General features: G+C 37.5%; 2 protein-coding genes across 6 annotated transcripts in view; one reads left to right on the top strand and one right to left on the bottom strand.

The window, feature by feature from the left end:
• The window catches only part of gb (solute carrier family 7 member genderblind), a 73184-nt gene extending 68598 nt beyond the window's left edge, over positions 1-4586 (top strand). For all 4 annotated transcript variants that reach the window (XM_071685885.1, XM_071685884.1, XM_071685887.1 and 1 more), the window contains 2 exons: positions 407-584; positions 2636-4586. In XM_071685885.1, coding sequence (XP_071541986.1) covers positions 407-584; positions 2636-2688 — 231 coding nt within the window. In that variant the 3' untranslated portion in view covers positions 2689-4586. The remainder of the gene's footprint in view (positions 1-406; positions 585-2635) is intronic.
• mRpL41 (mitochondrial ribosomal protein L41) lies at positions 378-16539 on the bottom strand. Of its 2 annotated transcripts, none has more exons than XM_071685894.1 (4): positions 16199-16539; positions 11398-11498; positions 8835-9097; positions 378-543 (listed from the first exon to the last, which is right to left on the bottom strand). In XM_071685894.1, the coding sequence occupies exons 1-3, from the start codon at positions 16368-16370 to the stop codon at positions 8867-8869; spliced, it is 504 nt and encodes a 167-aa protein (XP_071541995.1). In that variant the 5' UTR covers positions 16371-16539; the 3' UTR covers positions 378-543; positions 8835-8866. The 2 variants fall into 2 exon arrangements, with proteins under 2 accessions (XP_071541995.1, XP_071541994.1); XM_071685893.1 differs by having other exon boundaries at positions 378-546; positions 16199-16535.
• Between the last annotated feature and the right edge of the window lie 4790 nt (positions 16540-21329).

Below are 21329 nucleotides of genomic sequence, written 5' to 3'. Positions count from 1 at the left end.
TGTCACAGTTAAAACTTGACAATATTTTCTTTTGAGAAAGGTGTGCTCTAAGAAAAACTGTTAAGCTTATGTAACTAACATAAGGTGTTCAAGGCTTTTAGGTGATTTAGAAAATGTTTATATTATTATTAGTTCAACAAAGTAGTTGTTCATTGGATAACACATGCATTATAATTCTAAAATATTATAGGAAGGAAAGGGAGAAAGAGCACTAAATCTAAATTTGGCATAACTTATGCAACAATATTGATCCTCGAGCATTTCTGGGTGTTTTGTGATTGAACTTTATACTGTATTGGACTTCATGAGATGTTTGGCAAAAAGAACTTGTTTTTATGTTTTAGTTTTAAAAAGATAAACATCATAAAACACTGACAAACTGAAAAAATGTTTATACTGTTTACAGGTTTGCATCATTATCCCCGTCATATTTCTGCTGATTTGTGGATTCCTGGTTTTCCTTCCTCTCTATGTTCGACCTTTTGAAGTTGGCATGGGTATACTCATCACAGCCTCAGGCATCCCAGCATACTTCCTCTTTGTCTACTGGAAAAATAAGCCAAAGATAATTAGAAGAGCTCTCGGTGAGTAGTGACATAAATAAATCCCATTTCATAAAAGCTCTCATGATGAGACCATGTTTCAGAAGTCTGCAAAGACCAATAAAGGCATAATGGGTAATATAATTAATTCTAGGGTTACCTAACCCTGTAACAGTCTCAGGATTTAGATGACTGTTCAATCAGTTTGGGCATAATTAGCGGCTAGGGTAGAAACCATGGAAAGGTCCAAGCAGCCAGGTTGTGGATAGAGAGTTGTGGTTTAGGTGCACTACACATGACAGCTGGAAAATGGACGTGGCTTTTTTTTTTTTTGCCAGTTCCTGGTGCTACTTCGGTAACCCGAGAAACAACAATCAAGTATGAAAAAACAAAAACAATGATCATAAATGCTTGCCATTTCATGTGTGAACAAAGTAGCATCAAGAACATGTGACTAAGCCTTGAAGGGAAAAATCCTCACTGATAGGGAGGATTTCTAACCACCCTCTAGTCACCTTCTACATGGAGGGAATACATGGGCAGAATTCTTTCTCCCTTATACCCAGGGATAAGGGAGAAAGGCCATGTCCACCCACATCCATTCTCTAGCTATTATGTGTAATGCACTAAAACCACAGCTCCATATCCACAACCAGGCCCCACAGAACTTTCCATGGTTTATCCCAGCCACTTCACATGCCTTGGTTCATTCCTTTGACAGCACGTCAAATCCTAGTATACCACACACAGCGACAAAGAATGTGTGGAAGTCGAGAACATTATCTCGGAAAGCAAAAATGGGTATGTTTGAAGGAATAATGGTTCCAACAATGTTGTATGGTTGCAAGGCGTGGGCTATGGATAGAGTTGTGCGCAGGAGGGTGGATGTGCTGGAAATGAGATGTTTGAGGACAATGTGTGGTGTGAGGTGGTTTGATCGAGTAAGTAATGTAAGGGTAAGAGAGATGTGTGGAAATAAAAAGAGCGTGGCTGAGAGAGCAGAAGAGGGTGTTTTGAAATGGTTTGGGCACATGGAGAGAATGAGTGAGGAAAGATTGACCAAGAGGATATATGTGTCGGAGGTGGAGGGAACAAGGAGAAGTGGGAGACCAAATTGGAGGTGGAAAGATGGAGTGAAAAAGATTTTGAGTGATCGGGGCCTGAACATACAGGAGGGTGAAAGGCAGGCAAGGAATAGAGTGAATTGGATCGATGTGGTATACCGGGGTTGACGTGCTGTCAGTGGATTGAATCAGGGCATGTGAAGCGTCTGGGGTAAACCATGGAAAGTTGTGTGGGGCCTGGATGTGGAAAGGAAGCTGTAGTTTCGGGCATTATTGCATGACAGCTGGAGACTGAGTGTGAACGAATGGGGCCTTTGTTATCTTTTCCTAGCGCTAACTCGCACACATGAGGGGGAGGGGGATGGTATTCCATGTGTGGCGAGGTGGCGATGGGAAAGAATAAAGGCAGACAGTGTGAATTTTGTGTGCATGGGTATATATGTATGTGTCTGTGTACACTGAGATGTATGGGTGTGTAGGTTTGCGTGTGTGGACGTGTGTATATACATGTGTATGGGGGTGGGTTGGGCCATTTCTTTCTTCTGTTTCCTTGTGCTACCTCGCAAATGCAGGAGACAGCGACAAAGCAAAAATAGAAAAAAAATACATATATGTGTGCGAGGTAGCGCTAGGAAAAGACAGTCACAAGGAACTTGGACTGGAGATCTACCTCCATTCACAGTCATCTGTTATTTTTGTGTCTTCTGATTATCATCAATGTATTTAATTTGGATATTCAATAGATTAACAACAAACATCAGACACATGGTGTAACTGCTTCACCTCCCTCCCTTAAGTTATACCTTTCAGGAAGTACATTATTGAAGTAAAGTAATGCTGTTAATGAAATGATATTAGTGTAGTATATGCTGTGTTCTGAGAGAGTTCTGACCTGGCCATCTTGTGCTACATATGCTAATTAGTACTTCAGATTTAGATAGATAGATATACGTATTGGTTTTTGATCTTTTAATCTACCAGTAAATTTTAAAAAGTGGAAACCTAATCCTGTATTTTCTTTTCCAACAGAGTCACTCACCATTGGAACCCAGCAACTATTCTACTCCGTGAAAAGTGATTGAAAATGTTATGCTTTAGATTAAAAATAATGAAATACTCATATATTGGAGACATTTAAAGCCTTTATCTTAGTCTACCAATTATTGTTTTTATATTTAGTATTTCAAACAAAATAGGACGATTTCTGCAGTGACTTTTGCTCAACTAGCACACCAGCATTTCTGGCATAATTTTGTGAATTTTGCCTGAAGTTGAAAATCATAATAGCTATATAATCTTTCACGCAGTAAATACAAGAAAACTATGAATACTGCATAAAAAAGTGAATCAGATTATTATTTTTGACTATGAAGTGCTGTGAAAATGAAAGTTAATCATCCTACCATGTCTGTGCCAAAGCAGTTATTTAAACATAAATCATGATGGACAGGATTTTGTTGCACTCCTGGAAGTCTGGTTTTACAACAGACCCTAGAATTTACATGGCTTTTCTTTATTAAATTTCATATGTTATTGTGGAAAAAAGTCATGCTTTAATTTATTACTTTAATACACAAATCAAATTTCCAACATCTACGAGTGAAGTATCAGACTTTATTGTGTCTTCTGAATAAAGTAATAAGTAACATTTGGCAAACACTAAACTAGAAAACTTCTTTAAAGATACAAGAAAAGTATCTTTTTGAAACAATTTTGTGCTTATTAAGATGGATCTAAACCACGGACCTACTTCACTGCAAATAAGAAATGAAAACAGTGTACACAGAATGGGTTAAATACTGAAACATACAGATCAGAAAGTAACAAAAAATAATTTGCTTTTCAGAAATAAAGTGGTTACTTAGATGTTGAAGACAACACACATAGTAATTAGCTTGTCCACCTATGGTATAGCTAAATGGCAGGAAAAGCTTTATCATTTTTCATTTAACTAACTGAAAACCTTGTGACAACCTCATGTCAAGAATTTACACTATCTTCCAGTAAAAATGTGTAATGTAGTAACCAGTATCCATACTATTTTATCAAGCATGCTCTCAGGATTTTCTGAAAGTCTGCAACACCATGATATTTTGTGCTTCCACTACTTAGCAATGTTGTTTACAGGTTTTCCTAACAAGCTTCAATATGTATACACCATTACAGTGATTCACACTCATCACCTTTGCCAACTTTGTCTTTGGATATTCTAAACATCCTGAAGTTATGGCATCTAATTCCAGCAAGACATCAGAGGAAAATCCTAACAAAGGATAGAAAAATAAGCAAATTGATAGAGCATGCTGACCTAATGAGAGGATACCATAGTGATTCATTAGTTATATTGAGGCTTAAAAACTGCTATTCATGAATTTTGAAAAAAAATAGTTAGAAAAATGCTGTCACTAAGAGATTATCCCAGCTAAACCTACATTATAACAGCTAGATACCATACTATATTTTGCAAATTATTTAAACTGAAATTATCTGAAAGTGTACTATTTTAAATGTACTGCTGACAGAAAAGACGAATGATTTTAATATTCAAATGAACCCAAAGATTAAATTTGCATTTTTTTTTACTTTAGCTGGCTTGTCTTTTAGTTTCACATTTGCATTAGAAGGACTAATATATCTAGAGCAAAATTTACTTGATCTTGAGGCAGGTGAAAGATTTTGCAATGTGTTTGCTTCCTTGACTTATGAACATGATTCAACATTTGAACAAATTCAATATGCCAGTGAAGTAGCTTATGTACCCTCTTCAACCCAGGCAGGTTCACAGTTCTGCTGCAACAGTATCCAAGCAAGACAAACACATGCTAGATGTTCCAACTTGTACTGATGGTGCAGATAACTACTGATTAAACCTTTTGGTTGTTGGAAATATAATTGCCCTAGAGCATTTATATGTGTTACTTAGCAACTTGTATGGTGTTAAACATTTTTCTAGTAAAGTATGAAGAAAATGCTCTTGCAACTGGCATATTCTTACATCCAGCTTCACTTAGGTCTGGCAGATGCTAGAAAGTAAAGCTTTTCCTGTGCAGTATATTGCCTTTAAAATTATTTCTTCATCCTTAGAAGGAACTACCATGTGATTGCAAAATGTAAGAGATCATACTGTAGTGTAAGACCAAAGACAGGCTTCTGTCCTGCACATATCATATGACTAAGCCATGGATTCTCTAAGGCAGTTCCTCCTACTATGTCACAACAAAACATGGGTACATAATCTCACTCCATCTCTCCCCATCAATAGCATATCATGCATACATTTCTTATGTAGTTTTCCATTGTATTGTGATGTTCATTCCCTGGATCTGCATATAACTTAGCTGTATCTTTCACTCTATGAGGTTTTACAAGTTTTTTTCATAATAGAGTACTTTACAGTTCTTTGGCAGCCGGTAGCATGGCTGTTGCTTTAGTGTTCATATACCTTTCTTCTTCTTCTTCCTTCTAAACTTCCGAGTTTTTCCCAGGAGCTGTCCACTTATATATGAAATTCTTCTCAAAAAAGTGCTTGTTGAATTTTAACAAGGACAGATACACAAAACATCACTTTACATATGCCTATCACACTCAACTATACAGAAATTTCTCCTGCCAGATGTATATAATCATACAGAAAAAGTGAAAACGTGTATACAATACATGCATAAAAGAATAAAAATAAGCTTTAGTTATCACATCACAAATTTCCACTTATGTTCACTTCTATCTATCTTTCTGACACCTGTTCCAAATGGAACTTCCTCAAAGGAGAGGCCATGGCAACAGTCTCCATAACTAAAGAACTCTAGTGCTGCTTCTTAACCTTTAGTGCCTCACCCTTAACAGACTACTTGCAGAGGGCAAGTCTAGCAGTGTTTGCAGTGGCTCCTACCTAATGTTCCTAATGAATACTTCTATCTAATGCTCCCACCTAATACTTCTACCTAATATTGCTACCTAATGCTCTTGCATAAATGTTCCTACCTACTACTCCTATCTACAGCTCCTACCATTTTACCAAAAGGCAGGGCTAGCATATAGTGCTCACTGCAGGAAAATCTAAAGTTACGAAGAATGAGCTGTGTGAGTTAAGTGTTGTCAAGTGTTACAATGACAAGGAGAGATTGTATATTTGTGGATTGAATGCCAGTAGTCCACATGTTAGTGAGGCAGAAAGAAAAGACAGCTACTTGGGTCTGAGAAGTGCAACTTGACAACCACTAGAGAGCTGGCTCACTAAGCAGATGTCACTAACCCTCCTGATACCCAGATGGGTAGTACTCGTAATATACTTCCCTGGTCATTGGCTGCCTACCAACTACTACCTGAAGTTCACATGGACAGGAATTTCATCACAAGTGTACATATATACATTTACCTATCTCAACCACTTATTCACTTGGCTGTTAAGCACCATCATTGCTATGTAAGTTATACTCAGTACTTGTTATTTAGTGACGAGTGACTTTTAGTGGTGGGCAGGTTAACTACAGATACTCATCTTTCTTTTCTTTGATACTATTCACCACTTCCTGCATTAGCAAGGTAGCGTTAAAAACATAGGACTGGGCCTTTGAGGGAATATCCTCACCCGGCCCCCTTCTCAGTTCCTTCATTTGGAGAAGAGGAAAAAAAAAAAAAACGAGAGGGAAGGATTTCCAGCCCCCCGATCCCTCCCCTTTTAGTCGCCTTCTATGACACGCAAGGAATACGTGTGAAGTATTCTTTCTCCCGTATCCCGAGATACTCATGATCCATGTAAACTGGATTTCAGATTTTTTTTCCTTTTTTGCAGCATATTTATTCTTTTCACTTTAATCTCACATTCTCTTAACTTTAATATCTTTTGAAACACATCTCACCCATTATACTTCTTCAGAAACATTTATTAGCAAATTATTTATTTATTTATTTTGCTTTGTCGCTGTCTCCCGCGTTTGCGAGGTATTAGCAAATATGTTCCCATAAAAGGTCACTTGGAGCTTACTCCTTAAACTAAGGGCTAGAACCTTCCTGATCATGTTTCCAGGAATAACTACGGAATTCACTTCCTTCCCTAGAACTGGATCTTGTTAGAGCTATCATTTGCTAGTCTGCCACTGGAATTTCCCATGTTTCCATAGTGATTTTCCCTTAACTAGCCTTATACATCCCATGCTTTGTTGGTTAGCAATGATGATGCTGCAACTAAATCTTTTGCAATTATTTCCCACAGCCGTACAAGTGTTGACTGTGCAAGCTACATCACTGAGGTGGGACCAAAAGCCCCAGTGCTGTGCACATGTGTACATTTGACTATTTCAGTTCAAATCTTCAAAATTTGGATAGCAACATTAGACAAGCTCCAAACTTCACGTCATGTTAAAGACCATTTATCTGGACAAATCCTATTGTAATGAAGGAAATACATTTCAATGGATTTCTTGTTTCCCACCTCAGTCAGAGGAGGAGGGGATCAAAGACTGGCTTTCTCAGTACTGGGGACCTGAAACCTCTTTTCAAAGGGAAAAGGATTGTTACTAACTCCAGGTCTGAGGAGGACCAAAATTCATCTCTTTGCAGTCTTCAGAATTAGAGTCCAGTTCCATTTTCAGATCGTGTACCTCATTTTCCAGGCTGAGATTCTGAGACCAATTCTCATGCTCTAAATCCATAACTGAACTCCTCAACTCAAACAATGGGTCTTTCTGACCTTTTAGGGTATTTTCCATGAAAAGGTGACCAAACATCCACCTTCAGTTTTTTTTCATTTGATAGAAATGGTGCTTAATGAAAGAAAAGTCTGTATATCCCTGTTTAAAGTGGATTAATTGCATCTGCTTCTTTAGGAAAATAAGTATGTAAATTCCAGTAATGCACTAAGCAGACTATGTTCTCAGGAAAAACACTGAGAAACAGGCATCTAGTGTAGGAAAATTGTTAGCCTCAAGCATAATATACTGTAAACAGGATCCATTTTTCTATCCATGAGTCATGAGTTCCTGGTGCTACCTCACTAATAGAGAAAACGGTGACTGAATAAGAAAATAAAAAGAAAAAGCTTTCACCTGATCCTCAGGAACAACCTTTTGCTTCCATGCTATATTACATATCAAATACAACCACTCTGTTACACTTTCTCCTCCATACTTCAACATTCCAGCCATAATCCCATCCACTCCATGAGCCTTTTCTACGTTCAACCTCATTATTGCCCTCTTTTTTCCCCTTCTTACTTTAGGCACCTGCACTTGTAACCTTTTCCTTCTAACCTCCATACCCATGCAAGTAACAAGTGCTTCCTCATTGTCTCCCACATTCATTAGTTCTTCAAAATAATCTTTCCATCTTCCTTTCACTTCCTCCTTTTGATTCAACAACTCTCTGTCCTACTTTCTCTCATTCACATTTTCACTTAAAAAGAATACAACTTATAGAATCATTTACCGAATAAGATGTACATTTTAACTACGAGACAACCAACCACTGCTTTACCATGTATATTCCTGTTACAGCGCTTTTTTTCATACTAGACAATTACAGTCTGCCTAACATCTACGAGCATTCAACACTAAAATAATGACACAAGGCCCATCCGATACAATATTCTTGCTATCCTGGGCATAAAAGAGAAAGAATACAACCTATGTATCTCCAATGTATCACAAAAGGCAACTAAGAGAGGTGGAAATAGGGAACTAGAAATCCTCTCTTCCTGTATTAATTTCCAAAAGGAACAGGAAGGAATCATGTAAGAATTATTTCCTCTAAGGCTTGGTCATCTGCTATTGGCTCTACTGTGCTCATGAGGGAAAAAGTGAACATGTATGAAAAAGATTTCATATCTGTAATTTATGAGATTATCTATCAGGTAAAGTAACATGGCTACAGAACTGAATCTATTACAAAAATATTAGAAACAAAATTAATAATTCTATTATTGTACATACTGGTACATTTCACACAGCATTTTAAGAATCCTGCTCAACCTCAATTTAGGTTGAAAAAGGACAGGACATGTATACAAAAACAGCAAAATATAGAGGTAACTCCTGAGATCTAACTTTAAGGAGCAACACTGAATAAAAAAATCTTCATCAATATATCGTAAACTCCACTTAAACTGCAAAAACCCAAACATTCTCCAATCAATGCACAAACTGCTATGCAATTTAGCCCACTGTAATACCATACAACAGATAATGGGGAAGCATTAATCCCTCATACATAGGGTAAAACAGCTAATACTTACCATTATAAAATAAAATTGATTTTTCCACTTCATTATGACACAGAATTAAATAAGTCTGAGCCAATGGAGAGAGCTTTCTTCCTTGCCTCATCTGCTGTTAGTAATTCTTCCTTTGATGGTTCAACTGGATTCCCATCTTCATCCAACTTATTATTCTTGAAATCTTCAGCTATCTTTTCACTGTATACTGCATAAAATAAATCTTGTGGTCCAAACTCCCCTTGTATTACATCCGGTGCTCGATAAGACACATATGGTTTAAGCTGAAAAAAAATTAAGGTATTTAAAAAAAAAAAAAAAATTCTACGCATACACATATGAGCATTTGAGCAAGCATATATAAAATCATTTTACACCAATAAAAAATGGCGCTTCAACAACCATAATATCTGAGGCTAACTAATGAGGATGGATGCCATCAGGACTATAAGCCTTGTTTGTGTCCAGAGAGAGAAGTGCTTTCTTTTTACTTCTAATTGCCTTCATCCAACACAATGTATATATAAATTTTAGTTATTTATTATGCTTAGTCGCTGTCTCCCGCATTAGCGAGGTAGCGCAAGGAAACAGACGAAAGAATGGCCCAACCCACCCACATACACATGTATATACATAAACACCCACACACACACACACAAATACACACCTATACATTTCAACGTATACATACATATACATACACAGACAAACACATGTACACATTCATACTTGCTGCCTCCATCCATTCCCACTGCCACCCCACAACACATGAAACAGTACCCTCCTCCCCATGCACATGCACGAGGTAGTGCAAGGAAAACAACAGGCCACATTCATTCACACTCAGTCTCTAGCTGTCATGTGTATTGCACCTAAACCACAGCTCTCACTTTCCACATCCAGGCCCCACAAAACCTTCCATGGTTCACCCAGATGCTTCACATGGCCTGATTCAATCCACTGACAGCACGTCGACCCCAGTATACCACATCGTTCCAATTCACTCCATTCCTTGCATGCTTTCACCCTCCTGTATGTTCTGGCCCCAATCACTCAAAATCTTTTTCACTACATCCTTCTACCTTCAATTTGGTCTCCCACTCCTCCTCGTTCCCTCTACCTCTGACACATATGTCCACTTTGTAAATCTTTCCTCACTCATTCTCTCTCTGTGACCAAACATTTCAACACACCCTCTTCTGCTCTTTCAACCACAATCTTTTTATTACCAAACATCTCTATTACCCTTTCATTACTTACACAATCAAACCAGCTCTCACCATATATTGTCCTCAAACATTTCATTTCCAACATATCCACCCTCCTCTACACAACCCTATCTATAGCCCATGCCTCACAACCATATAACATTGTTGAAACCACTATTCCCTCAAACATACCCATTTTTGCTCTCCGAGATATCACTTTCCACAAAGCATCTCCATGAACTGTTTCATATGATTTCTCTGGATCTGCAAATGTCACAGACATATTCTCCTTCTGTATGTATTGCACATGCAGATTCTTTAAAGTCATCACCACATCCACACACTCTTTACCACTTTTGAAGCCACTTTGCTCATCCACAATCTGGTCTTCAGTGCATGCCACCACCCTGTCAATCATCACTCTCCCATAAAACTTCAATGAGATATTACCTAATCTATACATCCCTTCAATTATGTTTATGGTGCTGTCAACTTTCATATGAGAGGATTCAGTAATAATCCTTTCTACAAGTGACACATAAACTGATGAATGACCCTCTTTCTAAAATAGGTATTTCTAGTCACAATCAACATTTTTCTAAACACAACTCTACAAGCCATACACCGTCTTTATTTACAACACTATGTACACTGTGATACCCTCATTCATACCCTACACTGCAACATCACCTACTCTTGCACTCAAATTACCCATCACTAATACTCAGTCCCTTACATTAACATTGTTAATGCACATAACTGGGTCCAACAAAAACACTTCTCTTCCTTACTCCTACTGATACCCGACGCATGAACAACAATCAATCCAACTCTCGTAATCGACTTTCATTCTACCCCAAAATAGTTTGGGCACTTATATATTCTTCAAAAATAAAAAATTATGGTACAGCATATACTCACAATCAATAATATTTCCTACTAATATATATGCTATAACCTTGAAGTAATTATTTCTCTATTCAGAAACTAAATTTTCATATGATGAGTTACTTGGGAGAAAGTGGTTAATTAAGTTATATTCATTCCTGGTGTAGTAGGAGAATGCTGGCAGCATCCATATACAAGCTGTGGAACCAAAAATTAGCTGGGAATGCAAATGGGAGCAGGAACCAATTAATTCTCATCTGATAACAGTGAACCATGCATCATCGTCATCAGATGATTACAATACTTGATTGTTTAAGCCTCCTGTGAACTATGCATCATCATCATCATCAGATGATTACAGTACATGATGGGTTGAGCCTTAACTTACTTTCTGCCTTCTATGCATACCTAAAATGACTACCTTACTGAAAGAGCACCAATTTCTAATCTTTCGATACAGGATTAAAAGCCCATTGTTGTTTTCTTACCTGAAAGCCTTCTAGATCTGGAACGATAATTTCAGGAATCATTTCAGGAATAATCTGAAACTTTTTTCCATCTGTTATACCAACTGGTCTCACACCTCGGTCTGGAAAAAGATAAATACATGTTTATAAACCAGCATGTACTTCACCATAGGGCGGTTCACACCAGGTGAGAATAACTCTTAATATATCTTCACAACATATTGTAACTGTTAGCCCTTTGCCAAAGATGAATGAGGATCTCATAAGATCTTATGATTTCTGAAACTTTTTCACTATCTTAATGTTAACCTAAAATTTTCCAATCTTTATAGTTGTCCAGGCTACTGACTTTGGTTATTCATAAAAACTGAAAGAAAATAATTTCTGCTGACTTAAGATCTAGGGTGGCTGAACTCAGTGAACTTCTGTTGAACAACTGAAAGAAGTACCATATCTGAGATAATCCCAAGAACTTTTTTCTTTTTTATACTATTCGCCATTTTCCACATTAGCGAGGTGGCGTTAAGAACAGAGCATGGAGCCTTTGAGGGAATATCCTCACTTGGCCCCCTCCTTTGTTCCTTCTTTAGGAAAACTAAAAATGAGAGGGGAGAATTTCTAGCCCCCCAACTCCCTTCCCTTTTAGTCACCTTCTATGACACGCAGGGAATAGGTGGGAAGTATTCAGCCTCCCAATCCAAAAAGCCTACAGAAATGTGGAACATATTACTAATTGCAATGACATACCCAAGGGTAGAAATTTAAATCAAGCTCATGTCACAAATGAGCAAAAACCCTTAAAAGATTTTCCTGTAAAATTAGTTCAAAAGAAAAAACTTGCACACAAAAATAATAACCTCATTTAAAGTGAAACTAATAAAATTATGTAATTTTCATCAAAACAGTCATTAAGGCCCCTACATAAAAGTTCAAGTTAGCTCCTCATCATCATCATCTCTGGATAATGAGTGATTTCACTTTTACATTAGTGTACATTTAGAGACTTCAATACCAGTTGCAGCACATGAATACAAGTATTATATTTCAATAAATACTATCAAACGGGAAAATAGCTGAAAGGGTTATATAAAACACCTGCCAATGAGTTAGGCATGAGCGGGCCCGCAGCAATCATACTGACGCAAATCACTTTAACCCCTCCTAAAACAGTGTTGATGTCTGGGGGTGAAATTGGCATCCTCTATCAAGTAGTGGCAACTATGTATCGAGCTGGCACACCACATTAGCCCTCCTCAGCAGCAGTTTAGTTGTTGTAAGAGCCGAGAATGCCTTGTGCACCACACTCATAACATGGACTTTCATTTCTTTTCCTTTTTGTGCCTCCACCACATGGAGAGAATGAGTGAGGAAAGATTGACCAAGAGGATATATGTGTCAGAGGTGGAGGGAACGAGGAGAAGTGGGAGACCAAATTGGAGGTGAAAAGATGGAGTGAAAAAGATTTTGAGTGATCGGGGCCTGAACATGCAGGAGGGTGAAAGGCGTGCAAGGAATAGAGTGAATTGGAACAATGTGGTATACCGGGGTCGACGTGCTGTCAATGGATTGAACCAGGGCATGTGAAGCATCTGGGGTAAACCATGGAAAGTTCTGTGGGGCCTGGATGTGGAAAGGGAGCTGTGGTTTCGGTGCATTATTACATGACAGCTAGAGACTGAGTGTGAACGAATGGGGCCTTTGTTGTCTTTTCCTAGCGCTACCTCGCACACATGAGGGGGGAGGGGGTTGTTATTTCCATGTGTGGCGAGGTGGCGATGGGAATGAATAAAGGCAGACTATGAATTATGCACATATGTATATGTCTGTGTGTGTATATATATATGTATACATTGAGATGTATAGGTATGTATACTTGCGTGTGTGGACGTGTATGTATATACATGTGTATATGGGTGGGTTGGGCCATTCCTTCATCTGTTTCCTTGCACTACCTCACTAACGCGGGAGACAGCGACAAAGCAAAATAAATAAATCAATCAATAAATACATACCTCCACCACCTATTGTGGTTGGAAATACTCACCTAACAAGTGACAAAATACCTTCTATTGTTGGACTTTTTGGGAAAATGAGGAAATTTCAAATATTACTGTGTGAGCCCAAAATTAGTACAACAATGGTGAAAAAATTTCACGATCATGGCAGCACTGCTACACCGACCCATATGATACCTTGGGATGGCAAGAAAAACCTCTTCTTAAACATCAAATGGTTGTACATTTACTCTTGAAAACAAAAGAATTAAAAGAAAAAACCCTAGACAGCTCAATGATGTGTCATTACAGACAATGTAGCACCACTCAAATGAGGATCTTAAGTACCAGGGCTGCAGGATGCAGCCCAAACTGCTCATATCTTGTAGGGACCAGAAGAAGTTAATCGACTTTTGCAAGAAACAAGTAGTGTGGGACACGGCTAAGTTCAGAAGTGTCATGTTGGGTGAAAGGGTCCACCATTTCTGTGACGGGCAGCCATGACGAGCCGGTGTAAAATTGGCCAGGCTTTGATTTATGTGACCACTAGTACACTGCAAGCACTGTAAATTCCCTGCTTCACTTATGGTATAGGACTGGTTTCAGTTATTATGGTGCTTGTCTCCTTGTAGTGTTGCCATAGAATGAAGCCATAATTACCTCTAGCTATTGCGTGGCTATCTTCTAGATTCACTCAAAAACTGCAAGGCTCCCGCCTCACTTCCAAACTCTTCACTGATAGGCTTCTGGACTGTGTAGAAAATTTGTGGATGCTTATGAAAATGAAATTATGGAACAGGGATGCTTCAGTGCTCCCTATGCTGGAGATAGCCATTCATAAAATACTGGCAACGACATACCCTAAATGGCTTCAGAAGCTTGCTGATCAGTTCCTGGTCATTTCAAGGAGTGTATGAAGAGGAAAGGGACACCAATAAATTAGTTGTGGGTAGTGAATACACAGTTTTCATGGTCTTATTCAATGTTAATCCTTGATGGTTGTTCCACATCCCCTTTATGCCAACTTCATCGCCGGACACGGTATATATTAGGGAAAATATAGGGCTGATCAATACACCTTGAAAAAAATCAACAGAACCTACACATACCTAATAACCAAAACAATAGTCAAAATACAGGAAATCATTTGTACCAAAAGGCATTCTACTGTTTAACCATCAAAAGATGCTGTAACTCCTCTGCGATATAGCTTCTTAGTGAAATAGATGACTCTTTATGTAGTACTTTTATGTGATATTTTATAACTCTCATTTCATAATTCCTATACTTTCTAACCTTGAATTGAGCTTCTAGGCCTAAAGAATTCGATTTTGTATCACAAATACATTTTGACAATAAAGTCATCATATACACGGCTGCTCACTGTTTCATCTGTTTGTTGACATCTGGCACAATTTATGCAATATTCAGTAACAAGTGTGGCTGGTATATTTCAACTGGATTAATTGAACATTAAAACTAGACTGATAGGGAAGTAACACTGTGTCACCCTTTCCCTGTAACTGAGGTGTGCAGGCCCCATTAATTCTTTTTTGTTCACTGTGGCTGCCATTATACATCTAAGAGACTTCCTTCTACTCACTGCAGCTCTTTCCAAACACTACAGCCAAAATCTTTTCCATAAACCAGTCAATATAAAAAGAGATGTTAACAAAATCTGCATAAAATCTGCACACTCATTTTGTGATAATCTTTAAAGTTTTGACATGCGTCAAAAATAATAATTATACTGACGAAAATCCTTAGTAATCATATTTGTTAATGACAAAAATACTTCCAAGAATTCTATACATCTCTATATAAATTTAAAAATATTCCTGGAGTAACTCAAATGCCTGGTATGCAGTAAAAGCCAATGGCTGCATAGCATACGTAGGTAATGTCTCACCAAAGTGAGATGTCACAATTTATTTTTCAAAAATCATATTTTACATAATTATGATTATAAACATATATTTTCAATATTTGATAATATCCCACACAAAGTGCAGAAATAGATATTAGGATTGCCACAGTGATAGGGTTAATATCATCTTATATAATTCATGCTTCACAAAAGTTGCTGTATTTGTGGAACACCATTGGCATCTCAAAAAAAAACACTCAACACTTAAAGATAATACTGATGTGGAGCTGAACTAGACTTTCACTAGCCCTGCAGTACTTTTATCCATCTTGATGTTAACTTAAAAATTCTGAAATTAAGGAAGTTTAGTACATGCAAACTAACAGAAAAATTATTACAGGTTGAAACAAGATTCAAGTTATATGAATATTACAGAAGGAAATAGTTTCAATATAAATCAGTACTATAAATATCCCAGTTTGGGGCATCAAACAAAATAAATTATGGCTATATATGAAATACACATGAATGGAATCCTTATACTTTGCATAACTGATCTAAAGTGGGCAAAACTCTCATAAGCATTATATTCCTTCCCTATGAATGGTACGTAATCAGGAGAGTCTAATTGATACTTGGGGAAAATGTTGGTTAAACAACCCAGTTACTGAAAAAATCAACACAAATTTACACGTCATAATAATTCTGTTTACAATAAATGTGACATCCTCAGTAAAAGTGTCAGCAAATATTTTCACGTCTATTTACCAAAAATATACATACATTTCATATATATTTGCGTGTGTGGACGTGTGTGTATATACATGTGTATGGGGTGGGTTGGGCCATTTCTTTCTTCTGTTTCCTTGCGCTACCTCGCAAATGCGGGAGACAGCGACAAAGAAAAATAAATAAATAATTTCATATATAAAATGGGCAAATGTTAACTAGCTTAATTTACCGAAAGCTTTTTGTAGCTCTGGGTCCGGGTTTTTTCGCATTTCTTCTTTGAACTGTCTACTTCCTCGTTTCCCATACATAAGAAATTTCCTGAAGTTCCTTTTGCCGAACACGACAGACGAAGTCGACAGTGATCGATTAATAACCAATCCCACACCACTGGGCATTGCCATTTTCACGATTCTTTCTCTACTTAGTCTTTTGGCCACGACTCAGTTATGTCTATAACTTTTATGTCTATTCACTGCTTTGTAGTTGTATTATTTCACTTAAAAATAAGGTGTTCCTCCAGTCTGCACCTTGTTCTACAGGATACGCCGGCAATTTGGAGAATGTTTATTTACATTCACAGCAGAAAAGTTACGGGATACCAAATTCACATTCGAGCCTTCACTCTGTTTTCTTAAGTCCACATCCAATTAAATGGACTAAATACATAAAATAAAATCAGCACTTATTCAATTACTGTGTCCATCATAAGGGAAAATTACATACGAACATTACTGGGTGTCACTTTGGTGGGGGAAGAAGCGGTTAGGAGGGGAGTATTACCATTGAAGAATGGAAGAATTATATGTTCAATAAATATATGGTGTAGGTTTTGATGGGTATATCTAATGTATGGACGGAAATCAAATGTATTCCGTATTCGTTCTACTGTCAAGTTCTTCTTTTTACATGTAAACAGATTCTTTCCATTGTCTTCTAGGTTCAAGCAACTCTCCAGGGATAGAGAAGGATGGATAATAGGACCCCCAACCCACTTGCCTCTGAAAACTAATGCTGTAAAGCTTCACTTTTCTCCCAAAGGCATCTCTGATTACCTGGGTATACCACCAAATGTCAGACATTAGTCTAATAGACGCTTTAAAACATGCTTTAAGCAGCAGTAAATTGGGGAATAATCTTTTAGAGTACGGTACATAGTGCTTTACTATGCAAGCATAAAAAAAAAAAAGTTTATTCACGCTCCACCTCGGGAACGAAAATGATCCTCCCCTTCCCATTCAAAATTCCGGCGATGGACCAGAGTTTCTGCCACACTTTTTGTACTGCTTACCTTAAACAAGTACCAATTGATTGTTTTTCAATGATTGTTCAGTACTGCCTATATGAGGTTATTATTTGTGCATGTCGAATCGGCTATTTTTTTTTTTTTTTTCTTTACCTTTTGAAGCCTCAGGATGAGTAATTTGGAGATTTGTGAAATTACTGTGAAGTCAGGATGCTTAGCATTATGGCCTTTACCTGGTGTAATTTTTGCTTCTCCAGAACACCAGAAGCGGAACAGACTAGCTAGGAACGCTTTTTCATGTGTGCTTCTTCAGTTATGTTCTATCAATCTTTGTCACATAATCATTAGCATGTAGCCTAGAATTTTGCAGTTCTGGTGTGTTTCCTCTAATCTAGGGCTAAGTTGCTGGATTTTATTCTTGCTTGTTCCACAATTAATTCATTTGCTTTTATTTTTTAATCTACTGAGTCTGGATGCTTATGGCTCTTGAGCGTGAATTCAGTGAAGAAGTGGGAGATGTAGAGAGCTCCAAAAGCCTGATAGTTTGGTGACATCATTAAAAATAATTCCAAGGCCTGATCCCAGGAAGCTCTTAACATGAAATCAAACTTTCCTTAAATTATTCCAGGGACCAGCAACCTAAGTTTTCAAACTGGAACAAAATGTACATCATAATGATCTTACTAATTTTAGTTATATTTCAACACAGGAGACCAAACACCTTCTATACATCTTACAACTCATCAAATTTTGAATAATGCTGTAGTGAGGTATGCTTTCTAAACTTGCATATATGTATCAAGTCCTTTAAATGAGTAAAAATGCACCCACACACCTTTATCAACCAGCTAAGCTTACATGAAGCTCCATATACCTGCAGTTGTAACTGGTATTACTATTGTGCAAGTGCTTCACCATAATGTTGATCGGGGTCCTTTTTTTCTTGAAATTAAACATATGTAATCTGAATCTGAAAAGCCCAATGGTAGGTTGAAAACTTAGTTGGGTGTTGGCTAATTGCAGCACCCAGGATTCAAGATAATGCGGGACCAAACCTAGGCAATCCTGTTCCGACTCAGAGTCAGTAAAGCTACTACACCACAGAGGGCCAGTATTTGTAATTAACTTTTTGTACACAAAACCATTGTTTCTATGCATTCTTTTTAACCATCCCCTTTGCAAACTTCTGATCATGGCCTCGCATAACTCTGGTACTGGACCTTGTGAAGAATTCTTTACTCAACATTCACTTAATTTAGGCTGTTATTAAGTCATTCCTCTCTCTTTTAGGGTGCCCATCTGCATTGTGTTCAAGCTTTCATTATAGCTTAGCCCTCATAACTCCTCCATCATATTGGTTGCTTCTCTGTATCTTCTCCATCATTACTTCTTTAGGTGTAATAACCAAACCCTGATCACCTCTGTGTAGTTGCCTTGTTTTATCTTTCAGTTCCACACTTACCCTGATCCCCACTTGCTTCCCTCTCCACCAACTTGGTCATATTTAATTACTAAATGATCATTTTTTCCTAAAAGTTCTTCATATCTGATATATTCTACTTCCAAGCTGTTTTGTGGAGCAGTGACGATGTGTCTTCCCCACAGATATCACATGTTTTATGACATGCTGATATATGAAGTTCTTCAGTACACATCATTGGAACTCATGTCTCCATGTGTCCCATGTGTCTGTCTCCAGAAGCAACTAAATTCTACCAGTCACTTTTATGTAATTTGAGTCCCAAATATAAATAATTTACCATCTTCACTAAACAAGTGTCTCATCACCTCCCTAGCCATCTTTATTGTTTACTGTTATCAATGTACACATCAAAAAGGTAGCAGAGTTGGGTGGGAGTGAACCTGGAGGAAGTAGGGTGTTTTAGACTTCTGGAAGTGCATACAGCAGCAGATGGAACTATAGGAGCTGACGTAAAGCATAAGGTAGGAGAGGGGGGGGGGGGTCCTGAATGCATTGAGGAATGTATGGAAAGCGAGGTCACCATCTGTGAGGGTAAAGATGGGTGTTTGATGGTACAGTGGTCCCAGCGCCAGTGAATGATTGAATGATCTATCTATATCTCTGATGCATGTTTCCTCCAGATACTCCTATATATTTGATGACATCACAAGGGTAAAGATGATGATGCAAATGCCTACCACGTATATTCAAGAAAAAGTGATGATTATAGTCTGATCATGAAATAATGTAGAGATGCTCATACTGGCCAGAAATTCATCCACTATTCTGAACTCTGAAGGCCCAAAAATTTATTTTAACTGTGGATTTAGGATAAGCAATTGAAATGATGTATACCACAGGAAAAAAAGTAGTTCAGAACAGCCAGTATGAGTCCACTCTCTGCATTACAGTTACTCAGTTGTCTGTATTATATTGTCCAACTGTATATATCATATATTATTATATATTTCAATGCTTTATATCAGTGATGTTGGCATTAATTCATTAATTACTGTATACAGCATTATAGAGCAATCACTTTGGTAGAAATGCATTAAAACAGTGCAAGACAGAAAATAGCATCACAGGTATCATGACATGTACCACATACATCTACTCTATGAAGTTAATAATTACCACAATCTTTCTATCTATATCTATGAAGGCCATTCTTTCTAGGAACTCCCTCAAGGGGGTGGCCATGGCAAAAGAGTCTCCATTACTGTTGAATTCCAGTGCCTCTTCTTAGCCTTTAGTGACTTACCCCTATCAGGCAACTCTAGCATGGTGTTTTCAGAGGCACCTGCTTTATGTTCCTGCCAACTACTTCCACCTAATGTGTCTACCTAATATTCCTGCCTAATGTTACAACCTACTTCTACTACCTAATGCTCCCAGCTAATGCTCCTACCTACTACTTCTACCTAATGTTTCTACCTTAAGCTCCTGTCTAACATTCCTACCCACTACTACTTCTATCTACTGTTCCTACCATTTTGCCAAAAGGCAGGGCTAGTGCAATGCACTCACTGAAAGAAAATTTAGAGTTGTGAAGGATGAGGTGTGTGAGCTAAGAGTTGTCAAGTGTTATCTGTGAAAAGGAGAGATTGTACACTTGTGAACATGATACCTTCTGTACACATGTGGGTGAGGCAGAAAGGAAACAGTTTCCTTGGTCAAAGGAGTACAACTTGACAATCACTATAGTGCTGGCTCACTAAGCAGCCATCACCAATCCTCCCTATACCCTGGTGTGTAGTACTGGAAATATACCTCCCTGGTCGGTGGCTTCCAACCTCAATGTAATTGCTTTATAATGTTAAAGCTACTAAAACATTAAATATTTGATACAGACAGTATCAAAAAAGCATTTCACTATGAACAAATGCATGTCACTGCATATTAAAGATAATGAAATTACAAGTCCATGATCTATTATGACACTAACAATATGTCCACAACATGAATGCTGTACTGAAATTCTTGACATGAGGAAAGTAAAATTCTTTTCAAGCATAATAAATTCTCTTTATCCTCTGTATAACATAACAATTAAACAACATTTATAAGACTCAACAGACCAAGTTTGAAAAGTAGAAAGCTTACCAATTCTGATGAAATAATCAAAGAACCCGAAATGTGTCCATGAACTTGAATGAACCCACAAAAAGAATAAGCACAAATTGAAAGCAAACCTTATATAAGCAGATACAAATTTAGTCATGTTTATTTCAACAACTTTGCCAAACCAGAATGTATATAGTATATTCCTACAGCCAAGCAAGTAGGGATGAAAAAAAAGATAAAAAACAGAAACAAACCTGTGCAATGAAAATTAGACACAACAATCCTTTGACTGTTGACACGAAACACCAATAGAAGTCCATCAGTGAGATTAAACTATCTGATGTGATGGAAAGGAAAGATATCCCCTATCTTCTGAAACTATTTACTGTGACATTACTGTTTGCGATGCAAGGAATAAGACTCACTGCTCAATACACTTCTGAATAGTAAGAACATACTCATATAAACAGTGATGCTAAAGTCTTTTGAAGAAAATATGTGAACCCCTTCAAATGAATGACCTCTGAAAAAAAAATGAAATATAAACTAAAATCTCATCACTTATCTACATAAATATCCCTTCACCAC

This window comes from Panulirus ornatus, chromosome 41 (assembly GCF_036320965.1).
Source record: "Panulirus ornatus isolate Po-2019 chromosome 41, ASM3632096v1, whole genome shotgun sequence".
NCBI lineage: Eukaryota > Metazoa > Arthropoda > Malacostraca > Decapoda > Palinuridae > Panulirus > Panulirus ornatus.
This window is presented reverse-complemented; position numbering and strand designations above follow the sequence as displayed.